Source organism: Electrona antarctica (assembly GCF_951216825.1).
Source record: "Electrona antarctica genome assembly, chromosome: 22".
Lineage (NCBI taxonomy): Eukaryota > Metazoa > Chordata > Actinopteri > Myctophiformes > Myctophidae > Electrona > Electrona antarctica.
This window is the reverse complement of record NC_136805.1, coordinates 6,802,036-6,823,747: the sequence shown is the minus strand read 5'-3', so window position 1 is coordinate 6,823,747 and position 21,712 is coordinate 6,802,036. Positions and strand designations below refer to the sequence as shown.

Here is a 21,712-nt window from a genome sequence, read left to right as displayed (position 1 = left end):
TCATGTCAAACCTATCATCTATCATTCTTTCTTTCTTTCTATCTATCTTTCTTTGTGTTGGATTCTTTCTTTCTGTTTACATTTATTTACTTTCTCTTATCTGCAGCATGCATCTTCTGCTAAAGTTATTTCCTTTCCTGTTTCCTGTCTCCATCTGTCCTGTGAGGACAGTAGGTCAGAAGAGGCCAGTGACCCCCTTCTCTTCCTGGATGAAGGTCCAGTTTCTCCCCTATACGTCATGGATGAGTTCTATTCGTTTTAGGGTATATCTAGATTCTAGACTATGTCCTTTTCCGTGACTCCATGTTAAGACTATTGTTCCAAAATGGTTTGTCCAGCATAAACTTGAATGTAGTTCAAAGCATGCATGGCATGTTTATGAATGCAGAGTAGATCCTTTGCTATCCGATGACTCAATTGCAACCGGATGGCAAAGTTTACTCTATAAAATAAAATAAAAATAAATCCCCTGGACAGCTGAGCTGTCTCCTCATCATAACACCATAATCCAAAACACCTAAAATGGTAGGCTTCCATCTCACAGCCTGTCCAGAGAGAGAGAGAGAGAGAGAGAGAGAGAGAGCGAGAGAGAGAGAGAGAGAGAGAGAGAGAGAGAGAGGGAGGGAGAGGGAGAGGGAGAGAGAGAGAGAGAGAGAGAGAGGGGGGGGGGGGGGGGGGGAGGGGAGAGGGAGAGGGAGGGAGAGAGAGAGAGAGAGAGAGAGACAGAGAGAGAGAGAGAGAGAGATAGATAGGGCGTGTGTGTAGTAACAGGGGTATCCATATCCATGTTGTCAAACTTGAGTTGGAGGGTATGGTGAGGATATGGTGACCCCTTGTGGTTCTGACAATCCATTTGTGTGTTTTTGTGATCAGATCAAGTACCATGAGGAATTCGAAAAGAGCAAGGTTCGCAGTGATGCTCCTCCCCCTGAAAACAGGAAAGGTACTGTATGATACATCCTGATCCTCCTGTATATTGATATTCATTACTATATTTTGTATTTGATCAGAGGCGACCGTACGGTTTTTCTGAGTGACCGTTTCAAGATCTAAACGATTTTAGCCCCCCTATATACGGCTTCTGTATTCATTGCTGCATTGATCACGTGTGTGTGTGTGTGTGTGTGTGTGTGTGTGTGCGTGTGTGACTGTGTGTGTGTGCGTGCGCTCGCTTGTGTGTAGATGATGACGAGAAGCAGCCAGCCCAGCCTCAGGTGTACAATCAACAACAGCCAGGGCCAGTGCGACCTGCTGCCGTAGCACCACCTAGTGGTGGGGTAAGGAACACACACACATGGGGATGGCATGGTTGGCAACGGTTGCTTCAACCACATAATCCTTGATCCTTGGTTAGATTCCCTCTGGAGACTGTCTATTTTCTGCCCTCTCTGGCTAGTGTCTCTCTGCTCTGACCTGTCTAAATGAAAAAGCTAAATACTGCATAAAAGAATCCTCTTTAAATTATATCACTACCTGTGAGCAAGGGGCAAGGCCAGGATGGCTCTCAGTTGAAACCCTACAGCTGGCGCTTAGGCACCGTCGGAGGTGCGTCAGGCAGAAATGCCCTGCAGGTACCAACAACTGCCTGTCATGTCAATTTTATTGATGATTGGTTGAATTGCATCACTCATGGAATCCCATTAAAATGCTTTGCTTAGCATGTATAGAGAATGTATTATATCAGTCAGAGAGAGGTGGCTCCTACAATAACATACAATAACATGCTCCTACAATAACATGTATAAAGAAAGAATGTATTATATCAGTCACAGTCAGAGAGAGGTGGCTCCTACAATAACATACAGTCACAGTCAGAGAGAGGTGGCTCCTACAATAACATACAGTCACAGTCAGAGAGAGGTGGCTCCTACAATAACATACAGTCACAGTCAGAGAGAGGTGGCTCCTACAATAACATACATATCAATATGAGTTATCCACCAGTTGCCAGCCTGATGAAGATCTTTCAATAAATTAATACTGACATCCAATCACCCCTTTATCAATATATTGCAAATTGGAGCCGTGGTATATGATGGTAGCAGAAACCCCAACATGCCCTGGAAACCTGGAATGGAAATGTGAAGTGGCTCATTTTTGTAGTTTGTTTAGAGTTGTCTTGATCAGAAATACTTATACACTAAAGCTCTTTCAAAAGAAGTAGTTATAGTAGCCACACTGAGTGCAGTAAAATAGGAATAATTTAATAATCAAGAGCATATGAATGTTTCAAATAGGTATTGATTACTAATCTATTATTTTAGTAAATTATATATAATCCTTTATAAACAATTACATTGATTAGTTGAATTAACTGTTGCAACCTTAAACTGTACTCAAAACTATTCTATTAAATCTAGATTTAGTCGACTTAAAGCTTATGATATTTAGTCGACTAAAACTAGACTAACACTAAAACATTCCAGGTGACTAAAATGTAACTGAAACTAAAATTAAACTATAGAGGGTGTGTGCATGCATAAAGTGAATGGCAGATCGAGTGACAAATCGAGTGACAAAGTGAATTTAATGTTGTTTAAAGTAATTTAATGCAATCAAATAGGACTTGTTTGGATGTATGGGCTGTCAAGGCCAGAAAGTAGTTTTTTGTCACTCAATAGGCATTCCCGCATAACTTCCGGGTATGATGATGATGTCACGCTTATACCTCTATTGAAGAGACTATGTATAAAACTAAAATAAAAAAATTGCTGCCAAAAACAACACTGATCAGGAGTCAGGACTAGCCTGGCTAATAAGCCAGACTCAAATCACACTGTCGTGTGGTATTTGAGTCTGGAGATGCTGTGTATGGATCTTGTCTCTTCCAGAAGCGCTACCAGGCCTTGTACCTCATGGAGTGTGAATACGTGTCTCTGTCTCTTCCAGAAGCGCTACCAGGCCTTGTACCTCATGGAGTGTGAATACGTGTCTCTGTCTCTTCCAGAAGCGCTACCAGGCCTTGTACCTCATGGAGTGTGAATACGTGTCTCTGTCTCTTCCAGAAGCGCTACCAGGCCTTGTACCTCATGGAGTGTGAATACGTGTGTCTCTGTCTCTTCCAGAAGCGCTACCAGGCCTTGTACACCTCATGGAGTGTGAATACGTGCGTCTCTGTCTCTTCCAGAAGCGCTACCAGGCCTTGTACCTCATGGAGTGTGAATACGTGTCTCTGTCTCTTCCAGAAGCGCTACCAGGCCTTGTACCTCATGGAGTGTGAATACGTGTGTCTCTGTCTCTTCCAGAAGCGCTACCAGGCCTTGTACCTCATGGAGTGTGAATACGTGTCTCTGTCTCTTCCAGAAGCGCTACCAGGCCTTGTACAGCTACACGGCGGCGGATGCAGATGAGGTGTCTCTGCAAGAGGGGGACCTAATCTCGGACGTGGAGCCCATCGACGAGGGCTGGATATTCGGACGCAACCAGCGCACGGGCCAGCGTGGTATGCTGCCCGCCAACTACGTTCAGGCCGTCTGAAAGAACCAAGATGTCACCAAACCCCGAGAGACAGACAGACAAGAGATGTAATCGAGGGATAACCCGGAGATTTTCACTCTCTAGCATATTGTATGCACACACCCCGGTAGAAATTCAGGAGCAGTCAACGTCCAACATTAGTTGTCCTGGGGATCCACAGACACCACCGACATTCAGGATTATTTTATTATTATCATTTTTTTCCCCTTTCCTTTTCTTTTTTTTTGTAACATATTCACCTATAATGATATGGCCAAAATAGGTGCACCATGGGTTACCCCATTTTGGGCAGGAACCCCTTTTGGTGTTTTAAACATGTTATAATTTAGCTATTCTACAAGCAGATAGAGCTTGTAGGTCTGCTATTTTTTTTTTTATCGTGAAAATGTGGCGCAAATCCTGACAGAAAACTGTCAGGATTTAGAAGACATTTTAGAAATGTCGACGTCAGGCCTAAAATGGGTTAAAGTGGTTAAATGTCAGAAGTTAGATTTTTCAACATTTTTCAAACTTAAGAGGGTGGCACTAGTTTACAGGTCTCCAGAGGGGCCAGTATTTATGGATGACTTCATGAATTCATACACAGTCAAATCCGTGGTGTTCATTTTGATCTATGAGAGTACAAATGGAACCAAATGGAACCGTAAGGGTTAGTTACATTTGCAGACTCCCATTGTAGCATTTGGAGTTACAGACCCCCCCCCCCCAAAAAAATAAAATATTATATTCTATCAATGTGTGGTGATTCTTTGTCTTGAATCTTGACAGAAATACTGAATGTTGAAATCCAAATGCATTGTGATGGATAAGTACCAGTTGGTAAGGGTATAGGTATTATGCATACTGACTGTGACAACCATGTCAAGATAGATCTTTTAGTGGTTCTAACTTGGTTTTATACTGTTACCTGAATTTTCTAATTACAATTAAATGAAGACCCAACATATTAACTAACAACTTCAATTAGCACTGTTCTTTTACAACATCTCATAGCCTCCTTTTGGATCCCGCCGTTTATCAACCATTCACTGGTTGATAAACGGCTAGAAATCTGTGGGCCATGACATGTTCCAATCTGTGGGCCATGACATGTTCCAATCTGTGGGCCATGACATGTTCCAATCTGTGGGCCATGACATGTTCCAATCTGTGGGCCATGACATGTTCCAATCTGTGGGCCATGACATGTTCCAATCTGTGGGCCATGACATGTTCCAATCTGTGGGCCATGACATGTTCCAATCTGTGGGCCATGACATGTTCCATGACATGTTCCAATTCGCTTTAAATCTGTGGGCCATGACATGTTCCAATCTGTGGGCCATGACATGTTCCAATCTGTGGGCCATGACATGTTCCAATCTGTGGGCCATGACATGTTCCAATCTTTGGGCCATGACATGTTCCAATCTTTGGGCCATGACATGTTCCAATCTTTGGGCCATGACATGTTCCAATCTGTGGGCCATGACATGTTCCAATCTGTGGGCCATGACATGTTCCAATCTGTGGGCCATGACATGTTCCATGACATGTTCCAATCTGTGGGCCATGACATGTTCCAATCTGTGGGCCATGACATGTTCCAATCTGTGGGCCATGACATGTTCCATGACATGTTCCAATCTGTGGGCCATGACATGTTCCAATCTTTGGGCCATGACATGTTCCAATCTGTGGGCCATGACATGTTCCAATCTGTGGGCCATGACATGTTCCAATCTGTGGGCCATGACATGTTCCAATCTGTGGGCCATGACATGTTCCAATCTGTGGGCCATGACCTGTTCCAATCTGTGGGCCATGACATGTTCCAATCTGTGGGCCATGACATGTTCCAATCTTTGGGCCATGACATGTTCCAATCTGTGGGCCATGACATGTTCCAATCTTTGGGCCATGACATGTTCCAATCTGTGGGCCATGACATGTTCCAATTGGCTTTTTCTCAAACACAGCTGGGTCGGAACCCACATGTGGGCCGCGGACACATTTTTATGGGTCTTATTGTTCGTTTCCTACATTTTATATTATTTCAAAACATTTTCGAAAATCATTCTCCCCAAAAAGCAAACATTTTCATGAATTAAAAACAAATTCAATGATTTTATTTCAGTAATTTTATGAAGGGTTAGATTGTCTGTCCTGATGAAGGTCTAATCGACCGAAACGTCGACCCAATAAAGAGCAACATTTTGGCAAGTGTCTGACAGTGTGCAGGACCCTTTCTTTGTTTTTCAAAGATACCCTTTTTAAGTATGCTCTATTGCCCTACGCACCTGTCACTAGCCTTCTGAGGTGTGCATCAGCCTTTTGCTAAAAAGTAATTTCATGAAGAAATCAAAGAAATGCCATAAATTAGAAAACAAAGGTTTAAGAAGTAGTGAAAATAGCCGATCTACAAGCTCACAACACGACGACACGTTGTGAGCCTTCACTAGTTTGGGTACCGGGGTGACAGAACCACTGTTCTAATGGTCAAAATGACAGATATCGTACTTCAGCAGTAGAGGGCAGCAACTGCCTGTGTACCATTTACCTAGACTGGGTCTGTTCTGTTCCAACAGTGTGACATTCTACAGCCATTATAATACAACCTGTGAGATTGTGGCTAATATTGCAACTAGTGATGATAGTAAGGTTTTAATATTTTATATTACATTTCAAAGCAGTCTTTTGTCAATTCAACAGATTCAAACTTAGAATATGTTGGTGCTTGTGTGTCAAATTGTCCACAAGTTTATCCATTTCCCCTCAGGCTTGTCTTTTGTTAATTAGTTATGATTCAATTGTTAATTTCCCCAGTTTCCTACACAACTCATACAAAATCCGGGAACACCTTTTGGGGTTGTTGTTGCTATGTACAGCACACTGTAGCAACATCCTTTTCCCCCCAGAAAACTTTAGAAGGCATTTTTAGCACATTTTGTGCCCAAGACGTCTGTGGACGTCTTTTGTATTACCCGGCGTGCTGTGCCCAAGACGTCTGTGGACGTCTTTTTTTTTTAAAAGAAAAAAAGTCATGGTGCCAAAGTTTGTGTTATTGCCATTGAGAATGCATTGGGCGTTTAAGTTAAATAACTCAGAAAAAAACATTTAAAAGTAAAAAGTTCCAGTATGTGTCTCCACAGTCAGCTGAATTATAAAAATCACACCCGTGTGAACTGAGTGGTGTAAGGTTTTATATAGCATGATCAGCTGTGGTCTGACGTAATGTCTGACGTAATGAAATAAGGTAAGGTATTATGTAGCCTGATCAGCTCTGATCTGACGTAATGAAATCACACCCGGATGTGATTTCACAACTGGCTTTTTCTGCGCAGAGAAAATGACCACGGTTGCTACGGTCATCCAGTTCACCCGGGTGTGATTTAATTACGTCAGAAATTATTTTGAACATAGCAACCATGGTCATTTTTTTATGCACACAAAAGCCAGTTGTAGGAGTGGTTTACACCACTCAAAAAGTGTGAATGGAGTTTCTAGGTGAAAGTGATTTCTTTTAAAGTTTTGCGTAAAGTGCTTTAGAATCAGCCTCAGGTGTAGTAAATGGGTGTTGACCAGCTACTAATTTCTTTGTAGATGCTACTAGGAAATGAATGATGGATGCTAAGGAGATGCAAGGTGATTAGTGGATTACAGAAGTGGGTGCTAGGTAATATAACTAGTATGTTGGAAAGGTGCTACTAGTTGGTTGATAGTTTACCACTACAGTAAAGGTAGGTTGTTCTGCTTCAGAATTAATTCAAGATGTAACGTAAAAACATTGAGGGCACATAGACACTCTCCCCTTATGGAATAACATTTATGTAAACACTTTATTAAACATATTTCTTTTAAAAACAAACAGTAAACAGTATTTACAATGAGGTATTTTCTTATGGCTAATTTGACAATTCAAGCTGAAATACTAAATTCAAATTAAAGAGATATACAAAATAATGTTTTTCCAGGCAAGTAAAACCACAATATAAACTCAAGTAATAAAAATTAAGATTATTCCACATGATCTGGCTCATTATCTGGTCATGTATTTTGTAAAAGCAGGGCATCTCAAGTGATGAGCGTTGGCTCGCTGTTGGAGAAGAACGTGATTCTCTTGTCAACTCTGTCCTGCAGCCTTGGAGGAAGGCTGTTCAGCTGTTCTCCAAGAAGTGTGGTACTTTTTGCTATGTTGTCCTCGCACAGTCTACAGACAGACAAGAATCATTCAAATTCACAGTCTACAGACGACAGACAAGAATCATTCAAATTCACAGTATACAGACGACAGACAAGAATCATTCAAATTCACAGTCTACAGACGACAGACAAGAATCATTCAAATTCGGGGAAGAGTATGTTATAGTCTTTTTGATGAATTTTGCACATATTGGTGCGGAGTTAAACGGTGCAAAACACATTAGAAAAAAAAAAGCCTTTTTTATAATATTAATAATAATAAGTGTTTTGCAACTCATTTTGCTCCATATGAAACTATTTATCCAAAGTAAACTTGAATAAAGTTTGTATGGTGCATAACTGCATACTGCAGCATACAAGTGAGTTGCAAGCCTTCCTTTTTGAAAATATACAATTGCCCAACATATAATGAATTGCATTTTTATAGCGCTTTTCCAAGTGCTCAAAGCGCTTTACAATGGTTCATTCATTCATACATTGGGAGGTGAAGCGGCGAACAGTCGACGCCAGCGTCCTCACTTCCCTCATTCACACACCGACGGTGGCGAGCTCACACCGACCGACTCATTGGAGGCAATGTAGGGTTCAGTGTCTTGCCCAAGGACACTTCGACATGTGGACAGGAGGAGCCGGGATTCGAACCGCCGACCCAGGGATCATTGGACGACCTGCTCTACCTCCTGAGCCACAGCCACCCAACAGTATCACCTCTGTGTAGTTGCCCAACATATACCCAACAGTGTCACCTCTGTGTAGTTGCGCAACAGAATGGATCAACACAAGGCTACTCGACTGGTAGACACAAAGCATTGCAATGTATACCAACAGTGGCGTGGGGCTTTAAGCATTTCTGTATTTGCCCATTTCACATACTGTACACAGTATAAAACAGTCTAAACCTATACAGTATAGGTTTAGACTGGTAAAGCTCATTATGCTGTAACATGCACTGGTCCAAGAAGGTACAGAGCAGAGGTATAAATAGCTCACAGCCTTGTTTGTGTGAAATGGTGGACTTTGTTAAATCACCTAATCATCTCCCAGCAAGCACGGTCAGCACCTGGACGAATTAGTGACGTCTCATTGGGGGTCAAACCAAGGCTTAGACAGATCTGTCCCAGAATATCACCTGATTTCAACAAACATAAATTCTGCCCACCCAAGACGGACGTCCCTGGATAAATCAGAGAGAGTCCAATCGAGGCCAGATTAACTTAAGTCTTATCATAACTAGTCAGATCTGGTGCAGAATAAGCTATATTATGTCAACTGGTGAAGACGTCCTGGAAATGACGTAAAGATCATCCCCATATGGGCTGTGATCTGGCCTAGTCCGTCATCATAACGTGATCATGCCGTCATTTGGCTTGCTGGGCTGTGACATTGTGAATGCACGGCAGATGATGGAGGCAATGTGAAAACGCACACATACAGTATGGGCTGCCGAGTCACACACAAACAATGTGTGAGACTGTCTGGGAATGGATTGATATTACCCTCACAGGACTTATGGTGCATTAGCACCATGGGCCTCAATCATAAAGAAGAAGAATCGTGGATTTATTGTTAAACGTACGTATGCTTAAGATCATTTCCCACATTACACATTGTATTTATGCTAGATTAATAGAAAATACTTAAGACAAAGAAAATGTCATAGTCGTTCGTTTAAAGCAAGATTATGTCACCTTTGATTTATGCATTTCAAATTATCTTACATTTGTTCACACCTGACCATGCATGGATTACAGTCACCTTTGCCTCTGAAAAGGATCAATTACAGATTTCCCTGTACTGTAGCTCAAGTGTTTATCCAGACAGAACCACAGGAAAACTCTAAATCAAACCACACCTACAACCCTAGAGAAATTAATAGTGCACACAAAGTGCTCTTTAAAGGGACACTTCACCCTTTTTGCAAAGATATATATGTTAATGACGTTTAGAAGCTTTAGAACACTTTCCTGGGGGTCTTTATGTGTGTAATATGTGGTTTTAGATATTTTAGATTGTAGCAGTGAGCCCGGTGTCTCTGATGTCATGGACACTGGGCTCACTTCCTTCCTGGACTACAATTCCCATAATTCTTTGGTGCACTGCTCCTCCTTGTGGATAGGGAGAGGGCTGTCTACTGAGACAACATGTAGTCCAGGAAGGAAGTGAGCCCAGTGTCCATGACATCAGAGACACAAGACTCACTACTACAATCTAAAATATCTAAAACTACATATTACACACATAAAGACCCCCAGGAAAGTGTTCTAAAGGTTCTAAACGTCATTAACATATATTTTTTCTCAAAAAGGGTGAAGTGTCCCTTTAATGTGCGCCTGTTTGTGGGCTGTAAACTGAAAATGCAACTACAGCAACTGCCAAGCTACACAGAATAGGCCAAACCACAGTGGGAGAGAAAGACCAAGTTACAAGTTCCCTCTGGAAAGCCCCTATAGCGAGGAATCCCAGGCTGGAGACAATTCTCTTCAAAGTGCACAGTTGACAATGTCTTCCCGTAACACAAGAACAGCACCGTTGAGTTGTTGTGCCACACAAATTAATGTCTAAAATGCCATACTAAAATGTCATAACATAGAGCTCTTCTGCAGTTTAGAGGCTGCACACTGCTGTGCCTACAACGTCATTTGACTTGTGCTTAGTATGACTTGGATGTAGACATACAATAATGTCCACATTCTAAGTAAGGTTTAATCACTTCATTGGCTTGAACGCAAGTGGTTACTTAGATTAGAACCCCCGATTGGGGGGTTGCATCGCTTGAATCGCGGCAAAACGTGCGAAAGGAAATATCCAGCTACCAGTTATCTGTGTGGGAGATAAGCAAAACATTCCTGGCAGATGGTTCTTACCTGGAGAGGGAGTACGGCTGGGTCTGGAAGAAAAGCAGGTCCTTGCAGTGCTGCTGACACGGAGCTCTTAAAACAACCACCTGATAAGAAACGATAAACAGTCAAATCCACACTATAATAAACAGACTAGCTTGATGTACAGGTCTGTGAGGCATCAGACAAAACACTGGTCAGCTAAAGTGAACGGTGTGTGTGTGTGTGTGCGTGTGTGTGTATGCGTGCAAGAATATATAAAATAGTTTTTTAAGATATTCAGAAAGTACTAAGCAGGGTCAATTTGGTAATTGAAAACTGTCCCAGTTTTTCCCTCTTGCTTTTTCATATACACTGTTGTGACTACACAGACTAGTGTCTTGGGTGGGAAGTCCATGTAGGAATCAATCAATTCCACTTCACAAGCACACAAGCAGACCTGTTTAGTTTATTAGGCCCCCATGAATAAACAGGAAAACACTGCAGTGTAGTGTTTTCCTGTTTATGTGAATGCCGAGTCCGATTCACACCGTGCGATCAGAAAAGAACTTAAAGCCCACTTACAGTAAGCTTTTTATTTTTTATTACAGTACAGTTGTACCTAATAATCAGAGTTTATATACAAATGATGTCAACAAAGTGGATTACATGGAAGGGGATTTATTTCTTCGTCCGCCTGTGTAATGCATGAGATATGGTATTTAGACAAATCCCACATGCAAGAAAAGAGCTTGGTCGCTCTGTGTCACGTTCGTCGTGACCATTCTGTGGAATTAAATCCATTTTCCAGACCTGAGATCAGATTCTAAAAATGTCTTCTACATCCTGACAGTTTTCTGAAAAAGCTATGTTTCTATGTCAGTGGTTCTTCGATTTTTCAAAAATAGCAGATATACAAGCTCATAGCGCGCCACTCGGTGGCACGCTATGAGCTTGTAGATCTGCTATTTTTCAATAGCTAAAGCATAACATAATGCTAACACCAAAAGGGGTTCCCGCCCAAAATGGGTTAAATCCAAACGTTTCATGGCTGAATAGGACAGCTCTCGTGTCTGTCAAAGAACCACAGTGCTCACATCCAGCTTCTACAGAGTCAAGTGTCATGATCATCATGATGAAAGTAAATGGTGTCATATTGTATAGACCTACCGAGTCCCCCAGGACGTCGAAGCTGTGGCTTCCTCCGAACACAACTACGTCGTCGTCCTTGCCTTGATATGCTGTGTGCCACAGTCTGGGGAGGAGGGACAGAGCAATGTCAGTTAAACATAGACAGTTATAGACGTTTATTAGCCGTCCGTACTGTAAAGTTGTGTTTTCTGATCAGGTGTGTCTGTGTTTCTGTGTGCTAGACAGTGTAAGAGAGACAGAGAAGACACAGCGAGTGCATTTGAGGAGTGTTGGAGTTAATAATCTTAAGAGACACCGTTTATGCAGACTATTCATGAGGAATAGTAGCCTCGGGGACCGCAGACGGTTTGTTTTCAAAAAGAAAAAAGCCTTAGGAGTGGGAGTGACCCTTGTATTTTGCATCGTTCCAAATGTTAATGACGTCAGTGTTCTCCGCAGGCAGGGGAGGAAGAGGGGGGGGGGAGCTCGTGAACGGCTGTTTTTGCCGGCAAATAAATTTGAATCCGCCCCTCTAGACCAGGGATCACACTGGCTGGGGCAGGCTAGAGGAATAGTAATGGTGACTCGAATTTAGATCGTCGTCACCTGAAAACAAAACATTATGATGGACAAATGCTTGAATATGAAAACATTGACCAAAGTCTCATGGCGGTGATTCCTCTTACATCATCACCACAACATTGGGGAAGCAGGGGTGGGAAACTAAAGGGGTGGGGAAGCAGGGGTGGGGAAGCAGGGGTGGGAAACTAAAGGGGTGGGGAAGCAGGGGTGGGGAAGCAGGGGTGGGAAACTAAAGGGGTGGGGAAGCAGGGGTGGGGAAGCAGGGGTGGGAAACTAAAGGGGTGGGGAAGCAGGGGTGGGGAAGCAGGGGTGGGAAACTAAAGGGGTGGGGAAGCAGGGGTGGGGAAGCAGGGGTGGGAAACTAAAGGGGTGGGGAAGCAGGGGTGGGGAAGCAGGGGTGGGAAACTAAAGTATGTCTGTATGAATAGTGGCATTAAAGACAAGACAGGGTCCTGTCCAGTCAGTCTGGAATGAGACATTTTCTTTCTGGCTTTTTGCAGTAAAGGGGTAGCCTGGGCACCATTTCATTTGGGTATATGATCCTGTCGGGAGCGGATGATAGTCGACAGGCAGGAACAACAGGCGGCAACTTCCTTTTCCCTACAGGCTACGAGAGCTTTTATTGAGAAAATGAAAAGGAAGTTGCCATAGATATATATAAAGTTACCGCCTGTTGTTCCTGCCTGATCGACTACAAAACAATACTACAACATGATGTAACGATATCATCCGCTCCCGACAGGATCATACGGACTTTTGAAAAAGAGACCAGGCTTTCCTCTGAGGTGGTGGAAAGCCTGGTGAGGCGAGGTTAGTAAAGAGGAGATATTTGGCCAATAACAGAACGCACAGATATTTAACAGTTCTCACATTTCAAGGAGTAATGTTCAGGTTAGAGCTGAGGTCAGGATAAGGTTAGGGTTCATGCCAAGCATGCACGTTGCTCCAAGGCTGGCTGGCGGACAGCTTACCTGGGCTTGTCCTTGTGTGGATGCTCCCTCTGTCGCCACTCTCTCTTCAGTGCATTAAACTCCCATGCATCACCTAGAACAGAAGCTTAACCCTGAGTATGGGGCATGCATGCATGCAGGCAGAAGACTTGTACCGACAGATTTATGACTTACTCAGCGATGTTCCGTCTATCGCCAGGCCTCCAAACATGAAGAGGCTGTGGTCTGATGTAGGGGTGAGGGTGTGCATAGAACGCCCTATGGGTGCGCACGAGGAGGGGAACTCACTGGTATTGTGGAGATGAAGAAACAGCAGAATATAAGCACAGTGTTGCAGTGGTCAATGAAAACATTGGGGAAAAACTAGACAGTGAACCAAGGTATATACTTTGAGCTACATAGGTGCTAAACAAAGTATTTGTTTTTCGTTTTAGAGTCACAGCATTCTTACATTTGTGTCCAGGTCCAAGTGTCCAGATCCAAGCAGTACATGTCCAACTCTTTAGTTTCCTGGAAACAAACAAAGACAGAAGTGATGCAAATGATTTTTTTTTTTAAAAATATATCAAAATCAGTCCTTGCCTTCACAAGCAATCAGTAAGAAATAGTTCTCAACGGGCCTGAAAATTAAGGCCCGGCCCTAACTGGGCCCTGTTACTGATCAGGCCCGAGGCCCGGCCCGACTGATTAGCATGCATTTTAGGCCCAGCCCGAGAACGTCGGGTCGGGCCTGGTTCCTGCAGAGTTTGAGAACTCTAGTAAGAATTAAAGCACCCTTTTTGTAAAACAAAGACAAGATTCACGCTCCTCTTCGTACCAAATGTAATTATTTATATCAAGTGGGCCATATATACACTGTATATTATGGCAAATGTAGGAAAACCATGATCTGTCCGAACTGGGTTTTCTTGTGCATGTACAGGTGAAGCCGTCATAATTAGGATACACAACCACTGAATAACTACGTCAACCTCATCCGTAACAACGGTTTTACATGATTCATTCAGAATATATTTTGTACGCTTGGGTCCCTGGGAGACTTCAGATATCTCTTTTAGGTCTCGAGCTTGAAAGGTTTTAGAACCCCTGCTCTGGATGGTGTCAGTGTGCTACACCATCCTTTATGTAGGCTAATACATTTGTGCACAGTATGAGCACAGGGTGATATATGTCTACACAAGTATATGCTATACCTTAGAATATAGACCTATTTGACAGAACAAGCGTCAACGAGCACTAGGAGTCTAATTTCTCTCCAAAAGCCCTTGCAATAATAGAATATGATTTAGGATTACTGTCATTATGATAATCTAGCACTTTATATATCGCACACATAATACCTGTAACTTTCTCTCTTAAAAAAAAGAAAAAAAAATCTTTAAAAAAAAAGAATATTCCAAGGGCCACTAGGGGGCGCTCCGCGGGCCACATTTGGCCCACGGCCGCCAGTTGAATAGCCCTGCTATAGACTATAGCAGTCTATAGTCACTTACTGTGACTATAGACTGCTCCAGAATAGTATTTATTCACATGAGAGATGCAGTTAAACAACGCACTCGACACTGAAGAGTCCACTCACCAAGCCACCACAGACGTAGCCTTTACTGCCCAAATTGGCGCTGGCATGGCTGCCTCTAGGGGCTGGAGCCGGTCCCTGGGGATGACAGAAGTGGGAGAAGGACATGCAGTCATTGACAGTAAAGTGACCATTTGAACCCTAGCCTATGTATAGGGGTGACGTGATTAAACAGGAGTAGTAAATATAGACTAGCTTGATTGTACAGGTTATATTTTAAAGTGGTCTGATGCCTCACAGACCTGCACACCAAGCTAGTCTGTATTTAGCAAAAGTCCCTACTTCATAACTCATAATTACACACAGCCTCCTCACAAACAATCCATTTAATGTTTAGGATTCTTTTTTCCATTTTTCATTTCAGTTTTATTGTAGAGGGCAGTGAAGAAGAATGACAGGATAGAGATTGAATCCAGGTATTGAACCAGTTATTGACTCTATGCTTTGGAGAAAAAGATACAGCCACTTTCAGCACAATATACTTATTGCTTCAGCTTCATCTTGCAACATTCAATCTGTGCTCTTTTCAATCGTTGTTTGGCATGCCAACACTTTGTTGGTATTTGCCTGAGGCTGTACTCAATCTCAATGTACTATAGTAGACAGCCAGGAATGCACCTCAACAACCTAGCCTGTGTGTTGTTGTGTACAGAGAAGAGACTCAGTCCTCTCACCGAGAATTTTTCAATATTACAGAACAGATGATCTCACACTCCCGTACTTTACCTGAGTCTCCGGTTGGGTCCATGTAGCCGTGCGAGTGTCAAATTCATGAACCTCGTTGTTCCAGCCCCAGCATCTGTAGAATGTGGTTCCGATTGCTGCCTGCAGGGCAAAGATTATAACATTTTAATTGTCATCGTTTAGTCGTCATTTTGGGGGGTTGGGATCCGTATTAGTGCCAAACTAAAGCCCTAACCACACCAAAGGGTCAAGACGGTTTTAGCGTCGTCCCTGCGGTGTGATATGTCCTGTTGCACGTTGACCCACGTTGACCCTAGTGATTCAACACATGGAATTCAATGGTCCAAACCACACCAAAGGTTCAAGACGGTTTTAGCGTTAACTCCTTGCATCCGTTTTGACCCAAGGAGTTGCAAGGTGACCCTTTGGTGTGGTTAGGGCTTTAGGACAAAGGAGTACGGTATCTAAATCAATCGCAAGTACTAAAATTCGGAACCCGAGTTGGTTCTGTACTTGGATCGCTTTTTCCGCCTACCAAATCTCTTCGCCAAGAAATAGCCAATCTACAGGCTACCCAGAATATGCATGCTGGAGTTCCAAGTGGTTAATGAAAGATCATTGGTTGTGAGTTAGTGGTATTGTTACATGACAGTTCTAGAACAATATTAAGATTTGATGTTCATACAAATTGTATTCATCCATCTACAGATGAGTGTAGTTCTGTGTTTTATTACCCAGGCAGTCTCCTCGACAACAAAGCTGGACGAGGAGGAGTTACGGATTTCCTGTAGGGTCTTGCATCCATACCCTCCAAAGTAGATTAGCCTACATCAGGAACAACAAAAAACATGTTATTTGAAACATGATACTTTATCACAACAAAGCATCACAGAGTAAATAAAAATTAAAATAAACTATGAGAAATTAATATAACACAAACTCCTCTAGGAAAGGTTTTCTGAGTGGTGGAAAATTTAGACCCAACACCAATTTCTTCAGAGCTAAACATTAGGTAAATATTCAATTTCAAAACAGCTTTATCTAAATCTGTTGTTGTAATACATGTTACAGGTATACAGGTATGGATGATTTACTGTATTACCAGTGGTTCCGCAAACATGTTAAGGACCCCCGTTTGAAAAGATTTTGTACCCATAAGAGAACATAGAAGATCCATTTTCAAATAGGACATAAGTATGTGAACTCCTCCAGGGACCACTGGCAGTCCCCAGACCCCACTTTGAGAACCAGAGGCATCTACAAATTAACCAGGAATGTGAAAAACCTGTGCCGGAAGGAACAATAATCTTCACAGGGTTGTTCAATGGATCAGCCAGGGGTGATTGTCAGACGTCTTTATAGGTGTGCAAGTTTTGTATGACAGTGTCTTGAAAGACACTCGATGGTAATATGAGAAATGTTATGACAGGCACACCTGTCTCCATGTATCCAGCAGCTGTGTCTGTTTCGTGGTGAGGGTGTCATTCCTCTGGTGTCTGTCACACTCTTCCATGTGTAGCACTCCTCTCTCAGGTCAACACTGTGGAACTAATACATATAGGAGCACAGGTTGACTCTACAGACATCAACAGGTCGGCAGGTAAGTTTGGCCATGGGACAATTATTTTCTAGGCCATTAGATGGCAAGCCAGAACACAATCAAGGGCTAATGTTTAGAATTGCTATAAAAGTTAAATAAAGATCTGAGAGTTATTACTGCACACTGAAAAATATGTACAGTATGTGCCATAAAATGTTACAGGTGCCAATATCCATCCCATCCTTGAATGTGGCACTTACAGGATATTTAGTTCATCATAAAACTGTCAAACTCAGTTTCAAGGGATATTTCATTGTCCAAAAGGCAAGACCGCACCAATGCAACTCCTTGCAACATGCAACTACAGTACTTGCAACCATTATCCCCAATGGCAGTTCCAAGGAGCCATGAAACTGTTCTGTTGCAAGGAGTTGGGAATAGTTGCATTGGGGCGGTCTGGCCTAAAAATACAGACAGAATTAAAAGTTTTGGGACCGCTGGTTTAAGGCATGTAAAACATTGTTTTGTTTTTAAACATGAAATAAGTTTTCCCATCTAAAAGTCTTGAGAGAGAAGTTGACAGTGAAAACAGAACATTCAAAAAGAGAATGGAAAATAACTATCCGTTCATCCCGTTATCCAGTTTCATTAAAGGAGAGCCATTGTGTATGTCAATGTCCATATTATGTATTGATTGCACTATGATGGGTTCAGCACTATGGTGCTCCCGCTGCCTGATTTATGTGTCTGTCATTCACTCTCAACATAAAGAAATGTAAAATAAGCATTCTTCAGACGGGTGTAGAGTTGTAGACTCTCCATTTGGACATTATAGCCTATAATCATTGATAGCCTGTAAAATGTATGTGGGTATAACTGAAAGTACATGAGTGTGCATGTGCCTCAGCTACTGGTCAAGGCCCACATCAAGTCCAATGTGGCCTTCACGACAAAATAAGTTTGACACCCCTGTGGGACCGTTAGTTATAGCTTACTGTAAATTATTTACAAAATAATTTGCTGGGCCAAATCCAAATATCAACGCTGGCATACCACTTCTGGCCCACTTGCCTGTTGTCTACCACTGTAGCCTTCAATCTTAATCTAACACTTGAATTCCCAATTAATATTTATCTTATCAGTAAATTGATAGAATGTGCTAGTAGCTATCCATGCGGTAAAAACAAACCTTTCCCTAAGTAAACAGTGATGTTCTAGATAATGTGACAGATACAGTGGAGGGCTGCCTTCACTTCTCACATTAAGACAAGAGGTTGTTGCTCATATTCCCTTCTACAATTAGACTCACTTTCCAAAACCCTGTCTGTCTGTCTGACTGAATGTTAATCAGATCAGCCTCGCCAAATAATCAGGCTGCAGCAAGTTCTGCATGTCACAGATAGTTTTCATATCAGAGTTACAGGGTCAGGCAAAACAGAAAACAAAAAACAAGTCAACCAACATCCTTCCCTGTGGCCTGTTGTTAGTGACGCATGAAGATGATAATTTGCATAACAGCTCTGTGTGTGTGTGTGTGTGTGTGAGGGGGGGGGGGGGGGGGGGGGGGGGGGGTTATGGATCAAACCACAAGGCCCCCCGGGAAGGGCCCAGGGAAACCTACCTGGTTGGTGTAACCAAGGGAGTCGCACCCGGCGAACATGTACAGTGTGCCGTTGAGATACGAGCTGCAGAAACCTGACAACTCTGGAGGGACCTCCCCTGTGATCCCCCTGAGCTCCCTGGTTGCACAAACACAGAAAAGAGGAAGGTAAATAACTGAAATGACAGCTTGGGTGAACAAACAGAACACACATGCAAATATAGTCATAAATGCGGTTCATTTCTTTAGGTCTCATAAGGTGACTGCAGTGCAAAGTAACACAACCAGTTAAATCCCCACCCCTAACCGATGTGATGTTGACATGACAGGGTGCCTATTTCCCCCCGATAGAATGGAATATTGTGATACATTATCTTACCATGTCCCAGTGTCAAGATGGCAGAGCCACAGCTCACTGCACGGCACCAATACATCTTGTTTGTTACGCGCCTGTTGAGGAAACAAAGTCAAGTAATAGAATCAAGCAAAATGTGTATTCATTCACCCAGCATTAACACAATACCCTGAGCAAGAAGCAAGCATGTAGAAGTCAAGATGAACCATTTTATTGTTTAGCACTTTATCTACTTTCTAATGTCCAATCTGTTCTGTCCAATTAGGTTCAGGTTTATTTGTCATATGTATGGATAGAGTATAAATACAATGAAATTTATTTTGCTCAGAGCACTCTCAGTCTTACATACACAGGACATAAACAAACAAAAATAAACAAAGAAAAAGACAAAAACACAAAAAAGTGAAGTGACAATACAGTTCAAGGTCAGCTGTTCAGCAGCCTGACTGCCTGGGGGAAGAAACTGTTACTGAGACGGGTGGTGCGAGATTTGATGCTCTGGTAGCGTTTTTTGGAAGGGAGTGGTTTGAACAGGGTATTTGTGGGATGGCTGGTGTCTTTAATGATGTTGTGGGCTTTTTTCATACAACGAGTGGTGTAGACGTTGTGGAGACTGGGTAGTTCTGTGCTGCCGATGATTTTAGCTGCTGTTTTAACGGTCCAACCTGTTGCAGTCCTGAGCGGTCGTGTTACCGTACCACACTGTGATACAGCCAGTTAAGACACTTTCAATTATACAGCGATAAAAGTTCACTAGTTAGCAATTATTGTTCTTAATCTTTACTGTCCTGTATATTCTTGTACAAGGACATACTGGCACACAGGTTTATCCACTTAAGCCATCATTTATACTTATAGTATACATTATATCATCATTTATCATTTATACTATTCGAAAATAGCCAATTTTTAGATCTGCCATTTTCAAACAATTCAGATTTAAAAAAATATCTTTTAAAGAATTGTTGTTATTATTATTTTCGTCCATAATAACATGCCCAAAATAAGAAACACTATATATTTAATGTGGAGTGGAGTTGTGACAACATTCTGTGCATAAAGCTCAATTTCCTTGCATGATCCCCTCTTTGCACTAAAGTTCTTCTAATTCATAACAGGGGCCAACAATCAATAGTTGTTTGTTTGTTTAACTTTGTGGTACAGTACAGCAATGAGTTATGGATCATTTTTTTCTGTCTATAGCCTATAGGTAATATTTCTTGATCAACACTGTTGTAAGCTATTGGGTGAAGCAAAGGATATTAGCCAGCCATTAAAAATAAAAATAAAAATTGTCATGTTGTTCAGTTGTTCTACAAAGACTAGCACTCAATGCAGCTCTGCAGAATAAAAATCTGGGGCGAGATGGAATTGGGGCGACCTGACCTGTTACCGCTCTGCATGCCCCAGTGAAGGTTCCAGATTGACAACAAAGTGCTATTTTTGCAACAAGGTGTTCCTTTGCGATTAAATGCAACAATGGGCAATTCTTAAGCACGGATATCAATGTTTATAAAAGGTAACTTAATTTGGGATTTTCATTTGGAAGGTGTCTGTCTGTAGGTATAGCCTCGGAAACCCAGACGTTTTCTGTAGGCTGTCTGACGGATACGCAGATGATAATTTAAGACAGTGACATGTATTATTCATAGAACACCACAGAGATAATATTAATGGAACGTCTCTTACGCGATAACCTCCCAAAACGTAAAGTATGTTGTCCTCAATAAAGGCTGTGTGACTGCTTCTCTCCAGCTGGTCCTGCGCGTCGCCACAGCTCCTCGTCGCATCCATCCTCCCTTGGCTGGCTGGACTCAAGCAGACTTTGACTAGCGCTCCTCTCGGCTCGGGCTGAACTAGTGAACTGTTGACTTCCACCACTACAACACAAGAATGCTAACAGGAAACACCGGACACCACGAATGGATGAATGGGGCTGTTCCTAGTGTTCTTGTTCTGAGAAAAATAACACAAAAAACAGATAGAGGAAAAACCGGTCAGGGGAGGAGATCTGGTTTGGTTCTAACCTCTCCCGTCCCGACCCGTATATCATGTTGATATAATTCTACCCACTAGGTTTTAACCTCCCCCGACCCGAATATCATGTTGAATATTCAAATTCGACACACTAGGACTAGGGAAGACACTTCAGTTAACAAATAACATGATTCATGTATGTAACCAGTCCAGTTAGTGTCATCTCTTTAGTCTTTCTTTACCTTTGGGCATTGATGCCGTCCCACAGGCCGTCGGCCCGCAACACTAATCACCTATTCATTAAGGATACACGCACCAGGTGTGGAGTGGACCACAGTGGTGTTCCAACTGTAACATCATAAATTATGTGCGTGGCCTATGAATGTTTATTTCTCACATATTTATTTGTACAATGGTGAATGGATGGCTGCTCCGCATGAAATGAAATGAATGAGTAGCCCTGGCCCCTGGTCCATTCTAAATCTTAGGCTAGGTTGAAGGGGTATTTTGGAGTTGTCTCTCGTCAGGGAAACCACACATGGAATGTTTGGACATTTGGAAGGAAGAGGGCGGCATATCCGCCCACTCCTCAATGACCCAGAACCATTTGTCGCGTTGACCTAGGATGACATATAGCCAGTTAAAAATCTAAAATTAATATGACATTGTCACATTATTCGTGGCTTAAAACAAAAGTAGTGACACATGCAATGGCCTATGGCCCATAACAATTATATCTGGGTAATTTCTCTATTTCGACACATGGTGGTGCCCTTCAGCCATGTACAGTAGCCTATACTAAACCAACTTTCTGTATACTAGCATTACCCAATGTTTGCAGA

The 21,712-nt window shown here is 42.4% G+C and overlaps 2 protein-coding genes across 4 annotated transcripts in view; one reads left to right on the top strand and one right to left on the bottom strand.

Moving 5' to 3' along the window:
• The window catches only part of LOC306915708 (LIM and SH3 domain protein 1-like), an 18,045-nt gene extending 13,849 nt beyond the window's left edge, over positions 1-4,196 (top strand). For 2 of the 3 annotated variants that reach the window (XM_079493244.1, XM_079493243.1), the window contains 3 exons: positions 874-943; positions 1,183-1,277; positions 3,304-4,196. In XM_079493244.1, coding sequence (XP_079349370.1) covers positions 874-943; positions 1,183-1,277; positions 3,304-3,477 — 339 coding nt within the window. In that variant the 3' untranslated portion in view covers positions 3,478-4,196. The remainder of the gene's footprint in view (positions 1-873; positions 944-1,182; positions 1,278-3,303) is intronic. The other variant, XR_013788873.1, reaches the window with a different exon arrangement.
• Positions 4,197-7,268: 3,072 nt separating this feature from the next.
• Positions 7,269-21,270, bottom strand: LOC306914854 (kelch domain-containing protein 1-like). The gene is made up of 14 exons (XM_079492063.1): positions 21,113-21,270; positions 20,583-20,849; positions 18,918-18,988; positions 18,560-18,677; positions 16,834-16,946; positions 16,133-16,223; positions 15,441-15,539; positions 14,718-14,792; positions 13,590-13,648; positions 13,313-13,425; positions 13,160-13,232; positions 11,646-11,730; positions 10,524-10,603; positions 7,269-7,666 (listed from the first exon to the last, which is right to left on the bottom strand). The coding sequence occupies exons 2-14, from the start codon at positions 20,685-20,687 to the stop codon at positions 7,531-7,533; spliced, it is 1,218 nt and encodes a 405-aa protein (XP_079348189.1). The 5' UTR covers positions 20,688-20,849; positions 21,113-21,270; the 3' UTR covers positions 7,269-7,530.
• Between the last annotated feature and the right edge of the window lie 442 nt (positions 21,271-21,712).

Bases quoted from the DNA above. Each gene is read 5' to 3' on its own strand.
- LOC306914854 (XM_079492063.1), bottom strand. From the start codon at position 20,687: ATGGATGCGACGAGGAGCTGTGGCGACGCGCAGGACCAGCTGGAGAGA. The intron at 13,426-13,589 runs GTAAGAATGCTG...CCACAATACCAG, and splicing joins ACTTGGACCTGGACACAAAT to TGAGTTCCCCTCCTCGTGCG. The intron at 7,667-10,523 runs GTAAGAACCATC...GTCTGTCTGTAG, and splicing joins CAGCCGTACTCCCTCTCCAG to ACTGTGCGAGGACAACATAG.